The 21009-nt window shown below is 37.7% G+C and overlaps 1 protein-coding gene across 11 annotated transcripts in view; it reads right to left on the reverse strand.

Moving 5' to 3' along the window:
- gramd1bb (GRAM domain containing 1Bb) overlaps positions 1-21009 on the reverse strand; it is a 72918-nt gene that overhangs the window by 24158 nt on the left and 27751 nt on the right. For 8 of the 11 annotated variants that reach the window (XR_015867111.1, XM_088426738.1, XM_088426737.1 and 5 more), the window contains 6 exons: positions 18136-18156; positions 17384-17407; positions 8222-8306; positions 7487-7590; positions 5183-5278; positions 4779-4859 (listed from right to left, as the gene is read on the reverse strand). Coding sequence is in view for 10 of the 11 variants with exons in the window: in XM_088426738.1 (XP_088282864.1) it covers positions 4779-4859; positions 5183-5278; positions 7487-7590; positions 8222-8306; positions 17384-17407; positions 18136-18156 (411 nt within the window). In the remaining variant the exon portion in view is untranslated. The remainder of the gene's footprint in view (positions 1-4778; positions 4860-5182; positions 5279-7486; positions 7591-8221; positions 8307-17383; positions 17408-18135; positions 18157-21009) is intronic. The other 3 variants (XM_088426735.1, XM_088426733.1, XM_088426736.1) reach the window with 1 other exon arrangement.

The following is a 21009-nucleotide window of genomic DNA, read 5'->3' on the forward strand; positions in this document are numbered from 1 at the left end:
GAAGTTTCCATGCTTTATATTTTTTGACACAGCTGAATATGAATTTTTCAAAAAGTCCTAAAAGTCATCATTGCGTCCTCTCCTTCCTGCTCGTCGTTATTGCAAACATCCTCGTTTCTCTTCCATAGGTAGTCATTTTCTGACCCGTCCAATTTGTTTGCAATGGAGGGCTCCAGAAATGCTTTCCTGAAGCCTTCTTTACCCAAGTGATGACTGTGGACAGATCAGAGCGTGGATCAGTTGCTCTTCTCGCTGTGTTTCTCCTCCCACCTGCTGACATCCACCTGTGCCCTGTCACTGCTCGCGCATTTTTGTCTTGAACGGACAAGTCTTCTTCTTTCCATAATGGGTCAAAGTCCACCCGAAAAATGATCCATGCAGCCTCGTTGTTGACAACAAAGAGGCAATTAGGTGGTGCTTGACGAAAGTGCATTTGAAAGTGCAAACGCTTAAATGGATGCATACTCTAGCAAATTAGAGGTATACAAAACCATTTTAAGAGTTGTAAATTAAATAATATTACTTATTTTGGTTTCCAATTAATGTTATTCAAACACATATATGTGAAGAACATTGGTCTGGTTTTGAGTTCTGCGGGTATCAGTGGGGTGGCATGGCTCGGTGGAGAGTGGTCATCTCCCAGTTTAGAGGCTGTGGTTTCGATCCCCCGACCATCAAGACCATGTCGAAGTATCCTTGAGCAAGACACTGAACCCCCAGTTGCTTCTGATGCTGCGTCATCAGAAAAGTACTATATAAGTGAAATTCCATTTTCCATTTACCATCAGCTGACCCCACCATGGTGGGGGTTGAAAAATGAAGAAGAAAAACTCAACTTGTACACTTGTAGGTTCTGTAGGTGCACTGAAACTATAACGGGACTGCTGCCTGAGTCTGTGTGTATGTGTGTATCATCAGGAGCGCAAGCAAGGCCCATCTGGATCATCACCAGAGCTCACTGCAACCACATCTGGCATGTTACCATTATTAGTTTATTTTTGGAAATTGTATGTTTTAGAAGACCTGTAGCAGCTCTTGGATGATAAAGTTGGACGACTTGGAAGCGATATTTAGAAGAGGGGGAAATTGGCTGGACTCAAAATCTGCTATATTGGAAGAGCCAGCAGGCTGCCTATCCCGCTCTCATCCTGATAGCTAAAGAACTCCTGTACGCCGGATCATATGAGCCATGTGTGCATGTGTTCTCCACGGCAGGAGAAATCGCTTGCATGAATTACAACAGACTTATTTTTAAAACATCGAAATAACTTTTTTAAAATAAAAATGTGTAAATTAGTAAACAGCCACCATTAACGGTGAACAACAAAGAGAGGAAAAGCTTTCACTTCCACAACCTTCCTTTGCTTGACTTGAAATCAATATCGGTTTAACGGTTTCAAATGTATATCACGCGGGCTGGATCAGGCCTGCTGAGGTTAAATTCGGCCCGTAAGATTATTTCATGAAGCGTTAAAAATAGAGTCGGACCAAACCCAGGAGTCCATAATCCACAGCTCTGTCATGCCCTTGTATATATTAAATTAAAGGATTCACTGAATTGTACTTCTGTCCGATTGGTTCTTTATTATTATTATTATTATTATTTTTTTTTTATTTTTATTTTTTTTTTTACTAATAATGCTAGGAAGGTGACCTAAACGACGATGCATATACAGCTGTCACGATAAGAGATGATGGTGAATCAATTTTTAAAAATAAAACTCAATAGTGAAGCCATCCAAGCCAAGGCAATTTCTTGGGTTAAAGCCCAGCTATAGAATTCCTAATATCTATCAAGTCAGAAGTTTATTTAATTCTGAGACTAGTTCCAGAGATGATTGTGGAAAGTAAAAGAGTTGGTGGGAGCCTCAGAAGTGTACAATTCAATGTAAAAATCCTTGAACACTGCATTAAATATCCGTTGGTCTTTGTGACTTTGCCAGGCTTCCTAAGAGATCCTGGTGATAGTACATTTTTCTTTAACCCCTTTCAATTGCCTTGCCAAAGTTGTCTTGCATTTATCCCAATGTGCATAAAAAGGACTCCTCCTAATCAGCAAGTTCTCTATAGCAGGGGTTCTCAAACTGTTTGGAGTCAGGGACCCCATTTTAAAAATCAAATTTTCCAAGGAACCCCCATTGCAAATGTTTGCGGAAACAAAACAAGTAAAATCAATTAAGCAAAACATAAGTGCTCTTTTTATTCACCACACATATTAAATTTGACAAGTATACTTGTTACTTTTCAGCTGTGCTGAACTTTACAACATAAATATTGCAAATTGCATGCTTCCTCATCTCAAACAGGGTCCATTTTTCACAGACAGGTTGCTGCCAAATATTTGGTGACAAAATAAACAAGCTCTTTGATGATGAGGTGGATTACTTAATTTAGTTAAGTACTGAATCCTGGGGGTCGGCGGACCCCACTTTGAGAACCATTGCTCAATAGAATATGAGTCATATTCACAAATTTGCGAAGAAGTCGTTCTTTATACAGAACAGGGGATAGTGAATGTGCATGTATTACGCATTATCAATCAAAACATTTATTTTCCTTTTTTATAATTAGGAATATCTAATTAAAAAAAAAAAAAAGAAATTTGTCACTTAAATATAAGCCCAGCCCCTGTGTATTGTTTTGCTCTCCTGAATTGTTACCACACGGGAGCAGTGCAAATGCAAACGCTTGTCTGTTTCTCCTGCTGTATGTGCCTGATGATTGACTAGTGATCAGTCCAGGGTATAGATTGGCAGTCACCTGATGTCTGTTCTCCACCAGCCTCAACAGGATTAGCATGAATTGTATGAGTCCCATGAATTCAAAAACAAAATCTTGATTGGACAGTACACAACTCATTTACCTGACGCACTCCCACACACATTTGCAGCCACAGTTGCTACAGTGAGCTCTCGCTACTTTGTGGTTTGACCATCACAGATTCACTTAGAGGTAAGATTTTAAACACAAGCCGTTGGGTCGGGCCTAAAATGTCATTCATTACGTTCGGGTCGGGTCGGGCGGGGCTTCTATCTTGCTGACTTTTTAAAATAAATATATGTTTATGAAAATGTATACAAAAACGATGTGTGGAATGTGGAAACTAAACTAAGGATTACTTGTTATACAATAAATAATTTGGATAAAACAGAGGAGGTGCTGTAAGGTAATTGCTATTTAATTGCTATACGAGCCGCAGAGCCAGAGCATGCTCTGCACACGTGAACGCCACCGTCTTAAAAATCTTAATATGTCTTTTCCCATTCATTTGATTTGCATTATTCTGTTTGAAGCCTAGTGGGCTGCAGTATTTCTCTGCGAAATTAAGCAAGTGCGCACCAATGACGAACGGCCTTAAAATTTTCCCCGTCAACTCTTAAAAAAATCCATCAACGATGGAAAATTGTCGGTTAATGTAACCTCTGCAGACACAGAAATATAAAAGATGTACAATACTCAATAACAAGGAAGCTGTGATAGCAAGCAAGTCTTCTAAGGGCAAGACTTTCCTTGTCAAGGGACGGACCTCGGCCGACAACAAAATGGAGAGACTTCTTCTAATATGGATTAAAGAGAAAGAAATCGCCGGTGATATGTTCTCGTTAAAAAAAAGTTCTCGTTTAAGAAAAAAATAAAATAAATTCGGCGGGTTCGTTTCTGCTCCCCTCCGCCTCCACCCACTACCAGCTCAAGTCACACCGCCCCAAAGGTAAATGTCATTTTTCCTTTGTATATTTATGTTATTAAATTTAACTGTCCAGTAGATTATGTTACTAATTTTTAATATGTGTATAAAGTCGTGATGTGTTTACCTAAGGTTTTTGCACGCGTTGCACGCATTCGCTAATTAACATAGGTTTGGATTGCCCGTCATACGACCAATTCGAGTTACGAGCCTAGCCGCTGAACAGATTAAGTTTGTAACATGGGGGCCCACTATATTTGTCTTTTGACGTTTTACACACATGTCACGATCTCATTCGAAGTAACAATTAACATAACAGCATGGGCTGCACCTGAAATAATGACATTTTGGAACTGATTTAGCTTATTTTTTAACGGTTCATTCATTTGTGCTTTGTTTGATTTGATCTTTGTTTTTTGACGCCACTTCTGGCTGCTGTTAAAGTTCTTTTTGTATTTTATTGTTTTTATTTTATTTTCACTTTTTAATAGGGAAAGACGATGTGGCTTTACTTGAGAGCAGTCACTGCCTTTGACACACATGTCATTCTGTCTCTGTGAAATCTGGCCCATGTGTTGTACTTTCTTTGTAAGAATGTTGTCATTTATGACAATATGCTCAATATTAGATTGTTTGTTGAAGTTCGTAACACGGGGGCCCACTGTATTTAAATATATATATATATATATATATATATATATATATATATATATATATATATATATATATATATATATATATATATATATGTATTAACCGTGAAAAATGAGGGATCTCTGTGTCTCCGGCCCCTTCGATCTACCACTGGAGTCAAGGTGAGTGAAATGCCTTGCCCAAGGACTCAATGACACATGACTCTGACAGAGCTGGATTCCAAAAGCCGACCCTTCGGTTACTGGACGACCTGCTCGACTGCCTGAGCCACGACCACCCCAGAGTGAATACATGGTGTGATTGTGTACTGCGGTATACATAATAATTACTTATTTTATGACTGTCACCAACTGGATTTAAGCATGCAAGTTGTGCCTTGTTGCCAACGTTCACAATATATACCAACAATGTATTTCAGTTTCCAGCTTAATTGTCTTACCTTGTCAAGCAGCGCATTCTGCCATAGTCTAAACATCATCATGTATGTCCTGTCTCTGGCTCCAAAAGAGGTGAAAAAGTGCTGACAAGAAAAAAAAATGTAATGCAGGTAAGAATGGAGGTGATAATTAGGATATCCTCTGAATAACAAACCTAATCCAGTCAATTTACTAGGACAATTAACACTGGTAAAGCCTTGGTAAAGTTCCTAAGGTAAGTAGACTGAATTCACATAATTCAAAATTTCAATTACTACCAGTATATTTTTGATATGCCTATTTGCATATAACTGTAGATGTTTCATTCATTTCAAAGTCATCTCTGGTATTTGTTACATTGTTATTTCATTTCAGTCTCACCTCATGCGGTTTTTTTTTTCCAATATTTTCTAGCAGTAAGCCTTACCTTCTCATTGTCAGTGCAGACCTGGATGGCGTTGGGAATGAGGCGGGCAGTCTTCTCTTTTGTCATTGAGCAGATGTCCTTTAGGCGCACAGTCAGCTGCACAAAAGAAGATGTAAAGTACAAACACTCCTTAAAATATCAGCCAAGTCAATGAACTCTTTCAGTGACAAGCGTTATTAGAAAAAGGCAACTCCTAGAGTGCCAGCTAATTTCGAGCATGTTGATGCATTTTTCAAGGCCGGCAGAAAATTTATTTGCATGACTACGTTCTTTGTAGATATTGATGGTACCACCTGAATGATTGGATTTCATTCCTTACCTAGACAAATAAAGTAAGATTCTACCTTGTTCCATTCTTTAGTGATCACCAGTGTTGGGCAAGTTACAGTACTTCAAATCTGTAATGCATTATTTGATACATATTACTGTCATTCAAAGTAATTCGTTACATTACAATATTACTGAATTAGAAATGTAATGCATTCCACTACTATTGCATTACTTTTATATTACTCTCACCACCATAAATGGAACTATGGATTTGCCATTCTAAATGTAACTCATTACGCTCAATCAACATCCAGTGATATGTTGGTTCAAGCCTAAAACCAGTACAAATCATTTCATCTGAATTGCATTGTAAACTTTTAAAAACAAGATACAAAGATAAAAAAATGTTTGCATTTTAATCCTTTTATTACTTAGCTTTACAGCATAGTTGCATTGTTTACGCTGTAGACAAAAACAGTAAGTGCATTCCACAATTTCAATGTTAATATTCAAATTGAATTTCAGTCGGTTAGGTTAGGGACAGATGTCTCAAAAATAAATGGGTTTCGGTGGGTCTAATATGAGAAACTAGCCTACATCATTGGTAATGTTTTTAATGTACTGTTTAACTAGGGTTTCGTAAGGTTCATCATGATACACTGACCAGAACTATCTATAGACTATTATTAACAGCAATTGTTCCGCGAAAAATAGCGTTAGCTTACCTTGACAATATTGCTAGTTACGACAGGGCTCTTGCTGACAAGGTTTTGAAATGCTGGTGAATCCACTGTGGGAAGCGGCAGCATATTTTGTACGTACGACATACCCCGCCACAAATCTCCGAACCTCTTGAGGTGGAAGTGGCATCCCTCAGAGAGCAAGCACAATCCTCTGTGTGTTTTTTTTTCCGCTAACTTCACTTAGTAGGGCACCGTACTAAATGGTTTGTCAAATTACTGGTCCTATTTTGTCAAGTGGACAGCTCTTTAGGTGTTGCGCACAAGGTGCACCTAAATATGAAATTCTTCTTGTCTTTATCTCTGATGAACTGAAAGTAATGGGCATATGTCCATCTTTTGTACGTATTGTCCATATTCAACCAGTCGTCTGCTGCTGTTGCACTCATCTCCTGTAGTAGATACTAAACAACAGCAAGTAAACATTTTGCCCCTGACATTTTTTGCTGTGTTTTTGGCAAATTTGGGGTCCCCCCACCGGTTCAGGCAAAAAATGCATTGTAACGCATTGCGTTAGCCGCATCTGTAACAGGTACAATATTACTATATTTTTTGCGAATAATGAATTACACTTCCGCGTCACAGCCAAAAGTAGTGTATTAAAGTAATTACATTACTGTTGTAATGCATTACTCCAAACACTGATAATCACTGTATGAAAATAAGTCAATTGAGTCACACCAAGGTATTTTGGACAAAACACATCTTGACAAAAAAAAGACTCCTAATTTTCTATTAGCTTTTTTATCAAGATGTGTTTTCTGCACAACAGTGACTTTGACACAAATTGTTTTTTTAGTAGCATCTGAAACATCCCAACAGTCCTTCCATTGGATAAAAAATGAACAAAAATGTCTTTTTTGATGGCAAAATAACAGTTTGCTTATGCATATAACTACATTAAAACAGTTTTCAATTGGCATAATATCAAGAGGAGTGCTGGCCATGAGTGTCATCTTTCCATTCATTAAAAGAAAAACCGTAGTGGGTAAGAATTTTTGTCACTGGCACACAACCTAAGTAGTTTACATGACAAAACTTCTCGTCCCTGGCACTGAAAGAGTTAAATGATAACAAAGAGCATTCTTTATTCATAGATTGTGCAGCTCCATGTGAACACTGAGTAAATACGGGCATATCCTGATTTTTATGGTTTTCGAATTTTGCCAAGAACTGTGTCGTGCTAGGTGTTCTTCGGAGAAACCTATTTAGGACCTACACAGATTTATCAGCACCATGCACCAAACAAGCACTGTGCACAAAAATAAAGCCTAGAGTAAGGCAACAAGCATACCAGTGTTTCCCAGCGGAATATGTTGCTATAGAAACAGATCCAGTTCTCGGAGAGGTAGAGTCGTCCCTGTAGGAGGATGTCCCGTTGCAGAGCACAGGAATAGTCTGATAGACAACAATACATGACACAGCATCGGCTCAACACATATCACACAACCATTTTCTATTTAGCATCTCAAATTGCGGTCAGTATTATTCTAAAATGGGGATACGTGAGTCAGACGTACCAATGCAAATCATTGCTATTTTTCCAATCAGGCAACTGTCTAAAGCAAAATTGCATAAACTCTCATCTTTTTCTGTCTTAGTGCCTGTCCATGACTTCCCCCTGAGTTTGGTTGCAAAGCTAACAGAACTCAGAACAACCAGAATTGACTGAAGTTGGTTAATATTTTGTAAGGCTTCATCAAAGTTTAATTCATCTCCTAACAATGAGTTTGACAGTCCTAGTTTGAACATATTTAAATGCATTCGAGCTTACTTGCAAATAGGTTTGAATATACAGTAGTGTACTTACAAATACACGTGAATTAGTTGGTACTCAATTTTGGATTCGTATTTTTGGTGCTGATATAAGTTTTCACCAGTTGTGCTTTTTTAGCACCACAGGACGCATGAGAACTGTGAGGCAAGCCAAATTGAATAATAACTGTCCAACAAGTTAAAGCATGTGACCTTATGGGTGTGTAAGCCAATCGTGTCAAATCGTTTCTGTGTGTCTCTAGCATCCGCTCACCCACAATGAGTCTCTCTGTATCAGGTAGTTGCTTGAAAAGTTTCCTGAAGTCCTCATTTCGCTGTTTATATGTTGGGCTCAGCACCTACAGAGATGAGCACAGTGAGACACATTACTGCACCATATACATGCATGCACACACATAAACACACGCACACACGCAGGTTCATGCTTGCTCATTGACACACAAGCGTGGTCTCTCTTATGCAGCCCGTTTCATTCACTTCAAAGCTTTTCCAATCCCTTTACTGACACTCATGATAATTAAGAGTTGTGAGAGAGATTATGACAAAATGATGTTGGTGGTTGTTGACTCAATGGCAAGCAGAATTTCACATAAACATTTGTCTCTTAGTAAAAGCTCAATTCCAAAACAGCCTATGGCAGATCATTGGATTAGCATGCTGTGAGCATTCTTGGTTTGGCATAACACCGCAAGCTTTTGCACTGCACAAGAGCCATACCATTAATGAACCTGCACGATTGATCAAGTGCAGGGGCTGTTTCAAAATATGCCTTGAAATGTATCAATGGAGTTAGTACAGTATGTGATAGTATGTTATATGTGTTACTAGTAGTACATATAAATATTGCAGTTTTGCACCATACCGAAGAGCTTGATTTCATGTACTGTATTTCTTTTATTTATAAAACAAAATGGTATAAATGAATTGTGCAGTTGTATGCAGCAGTTTTCCTCTACTGTGAATGACAATGCATGGACAACCACAACAAAAAGCACACTTTTGGCCTTTTTTTTCTGACATGTTATGTTAAACAAGTAACTGAACATAATTCATGTATGCTTTACATTTTCTGCACTGTCTATTTGAAACAATGTCCTGTCTTTGAATAAAAGAATGACAATTTAAACTTGAAACATTTTCTTAATGCAATACATTGATTAAATTACAAAATGAATGACAGATTAATTATTTTTAAAATAGGCATTAGTTGTGAATCCCTTTTGTAAAAGTTTGTATGTCATTACATTGCATGGGTATAGATAATGCAATGGCTATATTTGAAATATTTAAATATGACTAAGGTTTGAGTCCTTTGTAGAAAGTGGATGGGTTCCTAAATTTTAAATGTAAGGGTGCAAATGCTCAGATTGTTTTGGAGGAGGGAAGTGATGCCTTCTACAGTTGTATCATATCTTCATTTTGTTGGCTTCATCAGACAGGATCATTTATTGCAGAAAAATGATGCGCTGTATGAAATCTCCAAATGTGTGCCAGGGTAAAGGATCTGTCTGTCTGTGCCAGATGTTTTTCTTCAACAGGAAACATTGTGGATAAACAATAGCTGCCCTCTGAGTTGCAAGATGTAAGTTGCAACAATATATATATATATATATATATATATATATATATATATATATATATATATATATATATATATATATATATATATATATATTCCCTTGGATCCAGGCATGTGAGAATGAAAAACATTGCATTTGAAATGCAAAGTTTGAATCTGAAAATATGTTCAGTACTTTTCTGCGTGCTATGCCAATGATAAACCAGCCTGTGATGACGCCAGACAATAGAGCTCTTTGAGGATTTAAATAGCAATGAGAAACAACCAGGACAGTGCTTATTTATCAACGAGAAATGACCAGAAAACTATGTTTGACAGTCGCATATTGCAGGGGGTCTCAAACTTTTGAAATGTCAGTAAGCAAATTTTCCAAGGACCTCCATTGCAAATGCCAAGTATATTTGTTGTTTTTCAGCTATACTGAAGTTTATAAAATAAAAAATGCAAATTGTACGCCTCCTTATAAGAAAATGGGTCAATTTCCCCCAAACACATTGCTGGCAATTATTGAAGTAAAAAACAGCATTATTAAATAAAGTGCCACTTTAGCTTTGCTGGCTTCATCACCTCAAGACAAAACAACAACAAAGTTTAAAATTGTTACATTTTTATAAATATATTAAACTGGTTAAATTGATTGTTTTATCAAAGAGTCATTAATACCTTCACAAATTAATACAACATGAAATTAACACAAATATACATTTTTTAGTAACCCAAATTATGTCACGGACCCCCTACAGTCAGGCTTCAGACCCCTAGGGGTCTGCGGACCCCACGTTGCCAACCACTGGCACATAGTGCTCATACGCAGCCTCAACTTTATCCAAACAAATCTTTCTAAATCACCATTTCCCATTGAATGTGGCTTTATTTACAAAGTAGACGAAGACTTACAGCAGGAATCTCCTCAGAGTTCCACTCCGGTTCCTGAAGGTCTGAGGTCGCCAAGCCCCACTCCCAACCCCACTCCCCTCTTCCTGGGCCTCGGAGAAGCCACCCTGCCAGGGCCTCATCCAGCTCCAGCACAGCCTCCCATTCTGACATCAAACAATTCTCATCCAGTTCCATGTTGGATCCTTTGTGTCTCATTGATCGAAGCAAATTTCTCCAACTGCCGGTCACTGATATTGAAGGGATTATCAGTGACCAGGAAATGTAAAGACTAGCTGGTGAGTGTCCACCCTCTTCGGTGTTTTGGGTTGCCGTTGCCTGTCAATGTTGAGCAGTGGACACGCTTCAACCACATGAGCCTTGTGTCTCCCTCTCTCTCTTTCCCCCTTCCTTTTACACGCACACGCACGCACACGCACACACATGCACACACAGGGAGAGAAGTTACAGCCGTTGCCCTCGAGTAACCCCGAGCAACAAGTCCTTTATTATTATGGCAGAAGCACCCACCTCCCCAACAACGCCACTCCTCTTGCTTAGTGCAAGGAAGAGTGCAAGCTGAGGAGGTTCTGAGAGGTTTGCAATTTGTTATTTTTTTCAAAATAAAGCACGCGAAGAAGTTAGAGAATGGTGAATGGGCCAGGGCAATTGACATAGCAGAGGATGTTTTGAGAAAACATTACGTTTTAATCCTGTTGCAAGGATTGTTGAGTCTGGCCCAGTGATTGAGTTACAGCGAACAGATGTGAGCATAACCTCCAGTTACCTCCGACTGCAAAACAACACCATCAATCATGACAGTGTCAGAACTGGGCTGCAGAACTACACAGTTAGTGTGAGATGATAAAACGGGAAACTGCAATTCCCTTCATCATTGCTTTTTAGTTGACAAGCTGATGCACAGATAAAACAAACCAATTAAGTTCAATAACATTCATGAATTGAATGTTTCAAACTTTAACCCTCCACTATACAATTTGTACATATCCAGGAAATATGGTCGATATACGCTGTAAGCAGTACAGGGCATCAATATATATATATATATATATATATATATATATATATATATATATATATATATTATCTCACAGTATGTAGTATGTACAGTATATCACGTAATGGTGACATTGTTGGTTCTTGGCAGCTGTTTCTTAGCAAGTGTCACGTTTTGACATAAGGGCATACCAAAAGCCATGGGAGAAGTGCACTCAAAAGGTGGTTTAATATCACAGACATAAAATAACGGTAAACAAGGAACTTGGAATGATCAAAAACACAAAAACAACAGAAGTTCAACATGACAAAGTAATTAAAGAGATCCTGAGAAAAAGACTTGACTTGGCCAGAATTTACTTGACATGACATCAAATAGACAGCCAACACAAACACCAACAGCAACATAATGTTACGGGGACAAAAAGAAACCAGGGCTGTGTCCAAAGGTGCACACTTTGTAAGGAGAACAAAAAGAAACAAGCGCTATGTCCCAAAACTGCACAATAATCCCTGTGGAGTGCACTGTTAATTGGCAAGTATATGGGGGTGTCCAGGAAACTTGAATGTGGTTAAAATTACCCACAATGCCCATGAAAAAGTAGTGCTGAAAAGACAGATGACAATGCATTGCAAACAGCAGTTTGCAACAGTTGTTGTTGTTGTTGGGTTTTTTTTTTTTGCTTTTGGCCTAATCAGCTCAAAGCATTTGTATACTGATGTCTCTTGAACTATTTAGTCACTATTTAATAAAGATCACAAAAAGAAATGATTGAGTTAATTCTAAATAAAGATTTATGCACATAAAATGATCAACAGAAAGTTCTGATCTAAAAGATACTTCAAAAAATGAAAGTTAACTTTAAAAACTATTTTATTTGACAAGTGACGATTGATGGCATATGACAGTTTGGGTCAAACAATGCTGATATGAGGAGACCTTTTTTATTATTATTTTTTTTTAAGGACAGTGAAAGCTTTCTTTAGCTAAAATCCTTATCATGAACTTACAGTGTACTGTATTCTCCTAAGATCCAGTTTATTCATTTGTCCACTGTAGTTGACATTTGTTTTTGGTCCTATGGTCGGCACTACTGGGCTCAAAAATGCCGGCAAACAGATTAAGGAAGAGCTTTCTATTCTATTCTATTCTATTCTATTCTATTCTATTCTATTCTACATCCTTTGATTTATTTGTCCTACCTAGTAAGTCCTTGTCTCCTCAGATGGGACATCCTGACAGCTCATGTGTTTGGATGAGAAGCAATGAATTTTATCCTCAAAATGGTGAATGAATCAAATTAAATCAATGGTGGGTCTGAGGAGGATCTTTTCCTGAAATATTTAAAGGATTTTCGTCTGGAAGCTACTTTTTAAACACCTCTTAAAATCTTGCATTCCCGCTAGAGTAATTTCATTGCCCCATTTGAGAATCACTGGACAGGGGGAGCACATTGATGCACAGCCCTAGTGGAAACCTAAATACAAACCAATTGATGAGACAATGAGGAACACCTTGATAAGACACACAGGTTGACAATTAAACCTCACAGGAGACTGATGAAAAGGGACGCAAGAAGAACATGCCAAACCAAAGGCCACGTACATAAAGTCAGCCACCCTGTTTTTGTGCCCATTGTGCCTCCTACCAACCGAGAATGACAAACACCCCTTATTCTGTCTTATAACTTATAAAAAAAATGTCTTATATGATAATCCTTCTTTGTGAGATCCGTTAAGAGTGGATTTTTGGATGTCAGTGGAGGTCCACTATCTTGAATCTTTCAACATTTACGACTGAAGATCTTAATGTGTGGGGAAAAAACAAGGTGTCCTGCATACTTTGTTGATTGGCAGTATTTTAGATTTTGTGTTAACCCGTGGCTCAGCAGAATCATATGTCACAATATTGCTGTATAGCAATGCTGTCCAAACTCAAGGTCTTCCTTTCAGGCTTGGTGTGATGGCGTGATGAAATATTAAGAGGCTCTTAGTTCAGCTAAAATGATTTTTTTTCCCTCGAATGATTTGTCTTAGCAAATACAACCCTAAATATTCATTTGATATGGTACTTCAGCTAACACAACGGCAGAAGACCACTCATAGCTCCCCCCACTCACTGCACGATTTCATGCAATTTTTTTCTCAGAGAATTCAGATAATAAGGGACGAAAAAAGGACGCAGCACCAAATATCCATTTAGATTCTGTGATTGCTGACACTAGATTGGATGATCAGGCAGATAAAAGCTTGATAACCCTTTCCCAGTTTGATTTAGATACGCTGGAGTGTCTTACACGCCCGGTTAATGCAGCAAGGCCGACATCCTGCTGCTAGACCCACTTCCAGGTAAACTCGTTAAAGACTTGTTTCCGATTTTAGGATCATCGGTCTTGAATATTTTCAATCTGTCACTCTCCTCTGGCACAGTAACAGAAGCGTTTAAGACCACCGTCATTCAACCACTACTTAAGCGACCTCATCTTGATCCTGAGAATCTCTCTAATTATAGCCCAGTATCACATCTTCCATTTATTTCGAAAATTCTTGAGAAAGTTGTTGCACAACAGCAATTACATAGCTGATAAATGTAGACTTGAACTCCAGTGAGCATTTAGCGCCAACCACTCATCTGAGGTAGCCCTTTTAAAAGGGACAAACGATCTTCTCTCAGTCATGGATTCCAACACCTCATCAATATTATTATTTCTTGAGCCTAGTGCTGCTTTTGACACCATTGATCATTATATACTTATGGAACGTCTTGAATTACATGTTGGTATCTCAGGTTAAGCACTCTCTTGATTCAGATCTTATCTCATAAGGGATGTATCGTGTTTGTCACGGCAACACGACCTATAAATCTCTTCCCGTTATGAGTGGTGTCTCGCAGAGGTCAGGACTTAGGGCATGGCGGGGGACAATGTAGGGCATGGCGAGTACATGCAAACTCTCCAGGTAAACTCCATACAGGAAAGGCTGAACCCGGGATTGAAACAACAGATACTAATGGAAGAGCATTGCTTATTCAAAAAAAAAAAAAAAAAGAAGTGCTCATGTAGAATGCCTTTCGAGCATGTGATTACAAATTTGAGTTGAATTCAAGTTGACGGAATAGGTTTTCCTTGGAGATGACTTGCGGCGCCACAGCTCTGAGTGGCCCTTTATTTAAAGATCATTCAACTCTTTGTCGTCCAATAAATCAAGTGAAGAACGAAGCCATTGTTACACCAATGCAATGTTTAGTTAGGGAGCGAGCGAGAAACAGTATTCATAGATCCGATTAACTATTAACACTCTGCACAAACAGACAGAGATAGAAGAGGCTGATACAGTAAACCAGGGTTGGGTTTGAGTCATCTGAAAGATTGGTGGAACTGATAAGCGCATCCTTTTCACAACAGCAGCTTTTCATTAATATTTGACCTAAATCCATTTGATTATTGCATGACGACACCAGCAATGTGCATGGGTGTCAGTGCTGATACAGATGAAGAACGAGGAAAACCGCTTGCACACAGCATTTCATTTTGGCAGCCTCAACAGCTCTTCTGCTGTTTTGAAAAACTAACTACATGCACTCCCCGCCTTTTTAAACAATGTATTACCTCTTCTTTTTTGCAGCCTGAGGGACTGTTGTATTCCTTGAATTGTGGTGTTCCAAGAAGACCCATAATAGTCCATGAGAAAACAAATGAATCGGTTTGTTTGAAAGTACTTGCATATACATTTGAACACACTAGCAAATATGTTTGAATGTTGTTGTAAGCTAAATGCTGAAAGCATACCCTTATTCTCCATAATGCTGCTGAGATGCTTTGAGCTCTGAGGCCAGTAAAAACTCTTCAAAATGAATGAGTGGTAACAAAAAAAATGTTGTTTCCCCAAAACAAAGCGTTGAAGACAACTTGCAAATTTGATCATTTAGTCAGAACCTTAAAGTCAGAATTAGCATTTTGCAGGCCACAGAATATTATGTGGGGGGCCGTCTTTGGCCCCCGGGCCTTGAGTTTCACGCCTGTGGCCGAGATGGGTCACCGGATCCCCCCTCTGGAACCAGGCCTGGAGGCGGGGCTCGGTGGCGAGCAGCTGGTTGATACTAGTACCAAGCATGTTTGGAGGTACTTGCAAGTATGTACTTTCAAACACATTTTGAAAAACAAGCATAAGAAAATATGTTCGAACACACATGCAAGTATGTTCAAACTTCTTTGCCCGTCAAAAATGTTTACATCACATTGTCAGCTCAACGCTTCCTTAGTTTAAAACACTTACACAAGATAAAACAGCTATTAATCTAGCCAAAGAAAAAATTCTTATTTTATTTCTCATTTTATTATACCCCCGAAAGTCACTGTAGGCTTCCTTTATTCGATTTTGTTTCAGATTTCATTTTCTATTACTGAACTGGTTTGTTCAAATGCTTCAAGTGTAGGATTATAATACCCACAAATTTAAAATTGGTACAAGTGATGCTCTATAACTCTAAGAAGTGTCAGCAGAATCATGCTTTTGTTGATGCTGCATTTTAGTAGGTAGGCCATAGGTAATCCTCTCTTGGCTTGCATAAATGTCTGCTGGAGGAGCAAGTGTTCTCGTCATTGTTTATAGGAGTGGGCCTTGCGTTGAATATTTATTTTAACAGATACTGTTTTGAAAAACAGGCCTTTGATAAAAAAAAAAAAGTACTAAATCCTTGCCAACCTACAATCAATTGCATACAATATCAACCCAATATATTTAGGCTCAAACTGATGCACTTTATTTTTTCATTTATTTTGAATGTGATGCCTGCAAAATATTCCAAATAAGACCGGACACGTGCACGTGTATCACTTTGTTATGTTAGCTTTCTCTATAACGTCATACTTTAAGCATTTTGGTGACAGCGGACACTTCCTTGCTTGATGTACCCCTTCATCACTCAATGGTTCAGAAACTCAATTGTATGATTTTCCCAATCAAAATATACGAAACATTACCAAATCCCTCACATTCATATTAACATTCAATTCAGTGTTTTCAATGAAAATATCACACATTTTTTGACATGTGACAGGACGCAGGAGAAAAATCACACAGGAAAACATTCAAATGCCAAAAAAAAAAAGACCAGAACCCAAATTCAAACGCACAACCACACACTGAGGTGAGCGTGTTTACCAAACCAACAACCTTACCCTCCCTGTGCCATCCAAATAAATCTTTTCGTCAATTAAGTAACATATACAGAAAGACAACGAACAAGATTTTTGGGGGGTGGATATCAATTAATTAGTCATACATCAAGACAATGAGCAGAATTACTTTTCGCCCTGTAAAGGTTAGTCATTAAAGTGAATTGTTAATGATGTCATTTGGAATTTTGTCAAATATTGGTCACTAATACTTTCGCTAATATTGGTAATAGATGTGAGTAACATGCTTACAATGCATTGCATTGGTGAGGTGATAAAGAATCTGTTGGCGCTTTTTGGACAATACCTTGTTCGTGTTGTCCCCTTTCAACTTCTGTGGCAAGTCCCGTTCTCTATTTTTATTTATTTATTATTTAAATATAAAAAAAATGAAGTCTCATGCTTATTTACTATATAATATAAAGGTGTTTGAAGATTGCTCACAGCCCTTATTAATGGATTTGATTAGTACAGTGAGAACCTTCATGCCAGTTGCCACCTGTTAAATACCAAAATTCACACTTGTGCAATCCCAATCCAGAGTTGAAGACTACAGTAAATACATTTTGACATTGCCTTTCAAGCAGTAGTTATCATGCATTCAAAGCTTTGCAAATGATATCTTTAGAAATAGGTAGTGTTGGCATTGTGGTGAGGTGGGAACAGCACTCGGTAAATGAATGACAAACATACTAAGCGGACGGCAGATTATTATCATGCTGCCAGTCTGACAGGCCAAAGTGAGCAAAAGAATACAAGTCATGCTTACTCTCATGATGTGTTGTCTTTCATGCTGGGGAGAGAGTGTACACACAAAGGGAATAATAATAATAATAATAATAATAATAATAATAATAATAATAATAATAATAATAATAATAATAATAATAATAATAATAATAATACAGAAATGGGACGCCCCCCCCCCAAAAACAAAAAGAACATTTTTTTTTTTTTTATGACTGTGGAATCAAGTGTAAAATTCTGTTCTTGTGCACTTTGAGGGCTCACTGCCTGCCTAACAGGGTTAGCGCCCCCCCTGGTGTTATGATGAAAAACGGCAACACTCAATTCGGTCTGTTGAATTTATCATAACACTCATCAACGCGCATTTGTATATATATATATATATATATATATATATATATATATATATATATATATATATATATATATATATATATATATATATATATATATATATATATATATATATAAACCCGTGAATTTTCAGGAACAAAGGCATACATATCCAATTGAAATTATACCCCTGTTGCCGGGTTTTATTTGCCAATAAATTAATAAATTGAAGTACATTCAAGCATGTGTATCACCAGCATGATCACGTAAATATCGTCTGTCGTACTGAAGTCCACTTGTTGCACATTTAAACCCTTATTATTTGTTTGGATCAACTGCATAATTCTCAGTTGACATGACAGCAATATACATACGCAGTTGTAAACAATGAACACACAAAAGCAAGTTGATGACATATACAGTATGAAAAGAAGCACTTACGTTATACCAGCTTTGGCTCTTCTGCAGAAGCAAATAGATGGAAAAAGAGAGAGAAAGGAGATTTCAATTATTAAAGTGAAGATGTATTCTTGTGTCGGGATGAAAATGGAATAAAAATGACCTGCATGTGTGGAAGTCAAACTGAAGTTACGTGCACTAATTATATTAGATATAAAACGCTTCATAAAATACATTTAATAATAAGTATAATAATGATCAGTTTTGATTACAAATGTTAGGCATGAATACAATTTAAATATTATTATCATCATGTTTTTAGATTATAGTTATCTTCAATAGTGAAATGATATGAAACTGCATCTCATAGGCTGAAAGAGAAATGCAAAAATAAAAAGCAGTTAGACATACTGCTGTTTAGGCGATACAAAAAAAATCATCTCTGCATTCTACCTAATCAATGCCTCAAACATCTCAAAATATTACACCTGCACTTCATAATGATTTCCAATATGTTCATACGTGCAATGTGAGAAATGAATAGAGAAAGCTAATAAAGCTCAGTTTTAGTTGCAGTGATTTCTGCAAAGTACTGTACAACCACAAAAAATATCTGAGCAATGACTACATCTCTCACATTGTCGATCAAAACTGAACATCTTCCCTTTACTAATTTAATACATTTATCACATTAAACTATACAAGTGTATAAGTAATGAGTTGTTCACTATTAAGCCATCAATACAGCAGAGGGCAGCAGAGTATCTCAACTTTAATTTCCAACGACAACTCGTTTTAACCATGTATCAGTAGGGCATTTCAATGGAATCATGCAGATCATTGAGGGGAAATACATGGAAGAGACATATAGGAGAACGAGGTCCAGTGCAAAATTATCCCCCCCCATCGTCGAATTGTTTTTGCATTTTCTTATAATAAAAATAACACATGTCCAAAATATAATATAAGTTTAACTGAACCTGCTTTTACATCAGCTTTGTAGTTTTTTCATGTCTTTTTAGGTAAGGTGAACAACAGGTCTTTTTGAATCCATCCATCCATCCATCTTCCTTACCCTAACCCTATCCTCACTAGGGTCTCTGGCTTGCTGGTGCCTATCCCAGCCATCTTCAGGCAGTTGACGGGGTACACAAATATTACATGATGACTATATTTCAAACACTTGTTTTACATAATGATATTGTGTAATTGCTTTCCAGGACAGTAGTGCCTTTCATATGCCCATTTGCTTTAACGCAGCAGTGCTCAGTGCTTGCCGAGGCCTGACTGTGACAATCGCTGGGCTAATGTGGACTAATCTGATTTGAAGGTGACAGAGACACAAGAGAGGAATTACTTTGAGGGTGCCGGCCGGATAAAGTGCACGGATGGGTGTGCGCCTGTGTGACATGTTTGACGTGGAGAGTGCATTTGATGTTTGACAGCCATTGAGACAGTTGTGTTCTGCTCATAGTGCAGAAAGCAAAATGACAAGGTGATAAGATGTGGGGCATTTTCCATTTCTTTGAGAAAAGAAACATGTGGTTATGTGCTAGACATCAATAAAACACTTTCCTATGCAGTATTCAAATATTCTTTTGTCTAGACAGCCCGTTTAATGGCCATTAGCATCCAGTAGGATTTAACGTGACCAACGCACAATGTTTATCTTCCAAGGATCTCCAACCAGTTTTTATCACTTCCCATTTTGTTCCACTTCTCAACTGCAGTATGGCACTTGACCTGAATTTGAATATTTTGATTATACTGTTTAATACTAGCTAAAACACATTTGTGCATAGGTGGGCACTTCATTAGCACCGTTTTGCCGCCCGACCATTGAATGCTAAATAACAAACAAATGGTGAATTAAAAATTTCGGCATTGCAATTTTCATCCGTTGTTGTAATCCGTCGTTGATATTACGTCAGAAGTTCGTCAGTCCCATCAGATCTCAGTCAGCCCGCCACGCCCCTTTTTGCCTTGCTTTTGCTTCAATTGCAGTGTAACTGTAGTACTATAGACAGGGTGTTAATGTTAAGTGTAAGTACAAAAACAGAAAAAAGAATTAGTATGACTGCAGGGTGTCACAAGTGCAGGCAGTAGATCAGAACCTGTTGAATGACGGACCAAAAAATTTAAAAAAACAAATATATTGCTATCTCGTGGTGGCGTGAGGTTGGGCAAAAATACACTGATGGACTGATGGATCAATGATTACAATTATGTCTGGTTTTAAAAAAATGACAAACTGACGATGATGAAAAGGGGGCGGAACTCTGACGATTGTCGAACCAACAAAAAAATGTAAACTGCCCACCTCTGCATTTGTTTATGTCATGCTCTGTGTTTGGATTTTAGTTTTCATTATATTTTGGTTGTCATGTTTTCCTTGTGTACCTACTGTCAATATCTGTCTCTGTTGTGTCCACCAATGCTTGTTACGCTTTCTTTCATTGTCCATGTCACATCCAGTTGCTGTTGGTTTTTGTGTTAGTAGTCTCTGTTAAGTCAAGTCTTTTCTCTAGTGTTGCTTGGGTTATTTTGGACATCTGTTGATCTTTTCTGTTTTTGATTATTCTAATGACCATGTATGCCTTTTTATCATTTTCAGATTAAACTGTTTTGAAGTAATCCCGGCATCTGCATTTGGGTCAACCTCAACCTTACGTGATGTAAGAGTAAAATTAAATGTCTTATTTTGGTGTGTTGCAACAAAGATTTTACAGTGATGAAGAGATATGACTACATTTCCCAAACTCTGAACCCTTTTCCAGGGGGACGCAAATGAACCCAGGGAAAACACTTTGTTTTTGCCGTGTGAAGTGTAATCACAATAAAATATTCATCAAGAATTTTCATCATCAATTTTTTCTTTTTTTTTTTTTTTAGTTTCAGGCACTTTGATGCATTTGG

Source organism: Hippichthys cyanospilos, chromosome 11, assembly GCF_059441005.1.
Source record: "Hippichthys cyanospilos isolate Australia breed blue-spotted pipefish chromosome 11, RoL_Hcya_1.0, whole genome shotgun sequence".
In the NCBI taxonomy this organism is placed as follows: domain Eukaryota; kingdom Metazoa; phylum Chordata; class Actinopteri; order Syngnathiformes; family Syngnathidae; genus Hippichthys; species Hippichthys cyanospilos.